Raw genomic sequence first — 2,728 nt, 5'->3', positions numbered from 1 at the left:
ACAGGTCCAGTTCTAACTGTTGCTTCCTGACTTGCATACAGATTTCTCAAGAGGCAGATCAGGTGGTCTGGTATTCCCATCTCTTTCAGAATTTTCCACAGTTTATTGTGATCCACACAGTCAAAGGCTTTGGCATAGTCAATAAAACAGAAATAGATGTTTTTCTGGAACTCTCTTGCTTTTTCCATGATCCAGCGGATGTTGGCAATTTGATCTCTGGTTCCTCTGCCTTTTCTAAAACCAGCTTGAACATCTGAAAGTTCATGGTTCATGTATTGCTGAAGCCTGGCTTGGAGAATTTTGAGCATTACTTTACTAATGTGTGCTGCTAATGTGAGATCAGTGCAATTGTGTGGTAGTTTGAGCATTATTTGGCATTGCCTTTCTTTGGGATTGGAATGAAAACTGACCCTTTCCAGTCCTGTGGCCACTGCTGAGTTTTCCAAATTTGCTGGCATATTGAGTGCAGCACTTTCACATAATCTTTAAAAAAAATAAATATATAAGTAATCTTTAAAAACGAGTCTTCAGAACAATTACCTGCTATTATTCCTGCTATGTCTGATTAAGTAACTATTTTGTCGTTGTTTATTGTTATTTAGTTGCTAAGCCGTGTCCAGTTCTTTGCAACCCCCTGGATTCCTCTATCCATGGGATTTCCCAAGCAAGAATATTGGAGTGGGTTGCCATGCCCTCCTCCAGGGGATCTTCCCCACCCAGGGATCAAACCCACATCTCCTGCACTGGCAGGCAGATTGTTTACCACTGAGCCACCAGGGAAGGTCAATAAATATTTTATTGAGTAACAACTTTATGTCCTGTGCCAAGTTACTTATTGTTAGGTGTGTTTGAGATGGGAATGACTTTTTTATTTTTGAAATTTTGTTTCCAGGCACCGGCATATGTTTGTAAAACAAATTGACGTGGATCATGTCATGAAGGTAGGAGAGAAACTTTATGTAATACTTTTATTTCCTCTTTTGATGCCAAGAACATATATAGTTGGTTTCTGTTTTTCAGGCTAAATCCATAAGAGAATTTGATAAGCGATTCACTTCTGTCATGTTCGGTTACCGGACAATTGATGACTATTACACCGATGCCAGTCCAAATCGTAGACTGAAGTCAGTAGGGATTCCAGTGTTGTGTCTGAATTCTGTGGATGATGTTTTTTCACCCAGTCATGGTAAATTAACATCTTTGTATACATTTTGACATGAATCAACTGTTTAAAAATAATGTTCTTTGTGGGAAAATACAATAATAAGAAACAAAATGTCACTCATATACTGGTTTCCACTGTGATAAACAGAAAAAAAACAGCTTGATACTCATAATTTAGTATATAAATGCTTCAGATCACTTTAAACATTTTCATATATTCTTCTCTAGTCTACTGTGAGAGCCTCAGAACAAATTATGGCTCTCAGTATTTTGCTTGTATTCATTCTTACAACCTTTCCTTCTTATCAAATATCTGTTCTTTGGACAGGCTATGTTAAGTATCTCTACCTCAAGAGTACATTGACATAGTTGGCCTTTTCTTCCTGAGGTTCTTATACAGAAAGCTTTGTAAAGGGGAATATTACTCCCCTTTTAAACCTAGAAGAGAGCTTGAGACTTTATTAATAAGATGTCCTTGGATAACTCAATGAATGTAGCACATTCAGACAATAAAGTCATATTTGAAGGCAAAGAGTTTGTTTTACCCCAGATACTGTATAGAAGAAAATTATGCACAAGTTAACTTCCTCATTCTCTTAATTCAAGATATACAGAATTTTGTAACAAAGGTATACGTACCTGTGTTCATACATTAAAGCAATATAAGATGCCTATCAGAAATCATACCTATCTTAAGGATAAATAGATTTGACCTCTAATTTTTTTCTAATGAAACTTCACAAAGCTTCTTATAAAACCTTTTCTTATTTCTCCCCTAAATATTTAAAAAAATTTTCCCCAAGTACTGTATTAAACTATTCTGAGTACCAACACAGCACATATGTATTGCCAAAATTTCATAAAATCCCCAGTTTTTTAAAAATGTCACTTTAGGGGAAGGCGCCAAGATGGCGGAGGAGTAGGACGGGGAAAACACTTTCTCCCCACAAAATCATCAAAAGAGCATTTAAACGTCGAGTAAATTCCACAAAACAACTTCTGAATGCCGGCAGAGGACATCAGGCACCCAGAAAAGCAACCCAACTCCTCGAAAGGAGGTAGGAAAAAATATTAAAGACAATAAAAGAGACAAAAGAGGGAGGGACGGAGTTCCGTCCCGGGAAGGGAGTCTTAAAAAGAGAGAAGTTTCCAAACACCAGGAAACCTTCTCACTGCCGAATCCGTGCCGAGCTTTGGAAGCACAGAGGACAACATAACAGGGAGAAAAAATAAATAAACAATTAAAACTCGCAGATTGCGAGCCCTACGGTAACTCCTCCAGCGGAGAAGCAGCGCAGACGCCTGCATCTGCCATTAGCAAGCGGGGGCTGGGCAGGGAGGCGCGGCGCGGGCTGCATTGCTGAGAGTAAGAATCTGGCCTGAATACCCTGAGCACTATCTGAGCAAAATAATTTGGGCTAGCAAACCAGACTGTGGGATATCTACCATGCGAAAAGCCAGCCCTAACCTAAGACACCGCCAGCCCGCGCACGGAACAAAGGACTAAACAGAGGTAGCCGGCTGCAAACCTTCCCCCTCCGGTGACAGGCAGCCAGAGCCGGAA

General features: G+C 39.7%; 1 protein-coding gene across 1 annotated transcript in view; it reads left to right on the top strand.

Moving 5' to 3' along the window:
• Positions 1-2,728, top strand: part of ABHD3 (abhydrolase domain containing 3) — a 77,654-nt gene that overhangs the window by 69,954 nt on the left and 4,972 nt on the right. Inside the window, exons 11-12 of the mRNA XM_010828985.1 lie at positions 893-941; positions 1,021-1,186. Coding sequence (XP_010827287.1) covers positions 893-941; positions 1,021-1,186 — 215 coding nt within the window. The remainder of the gene's footprint in view (positions 1-892; positions 942-1,020; positions 1,187-2,728) is intronic.

Source organism: Bison bison, unplaced genomic scaffold (assembly GCF_000754665.1).
Source record: "Bison bison bison isolate TAMUID 2011002044 unplaced genomic scaffold, Bison_UMD1.0 scf7180017864498, whole genome shotgun sequence".
In the NCBI taxonomy this organism is placed as follows: domain Eukaryota; kingdom Metazoa; phylum Chordata; class Mammalia; order Artiodactyla; family Bovidae; genus Bison; species Bison bison.
Note: the sequence above shows the minus strand (reverse complement) of the source record. Positions and strands in the feature narration are given on the sequence as shown.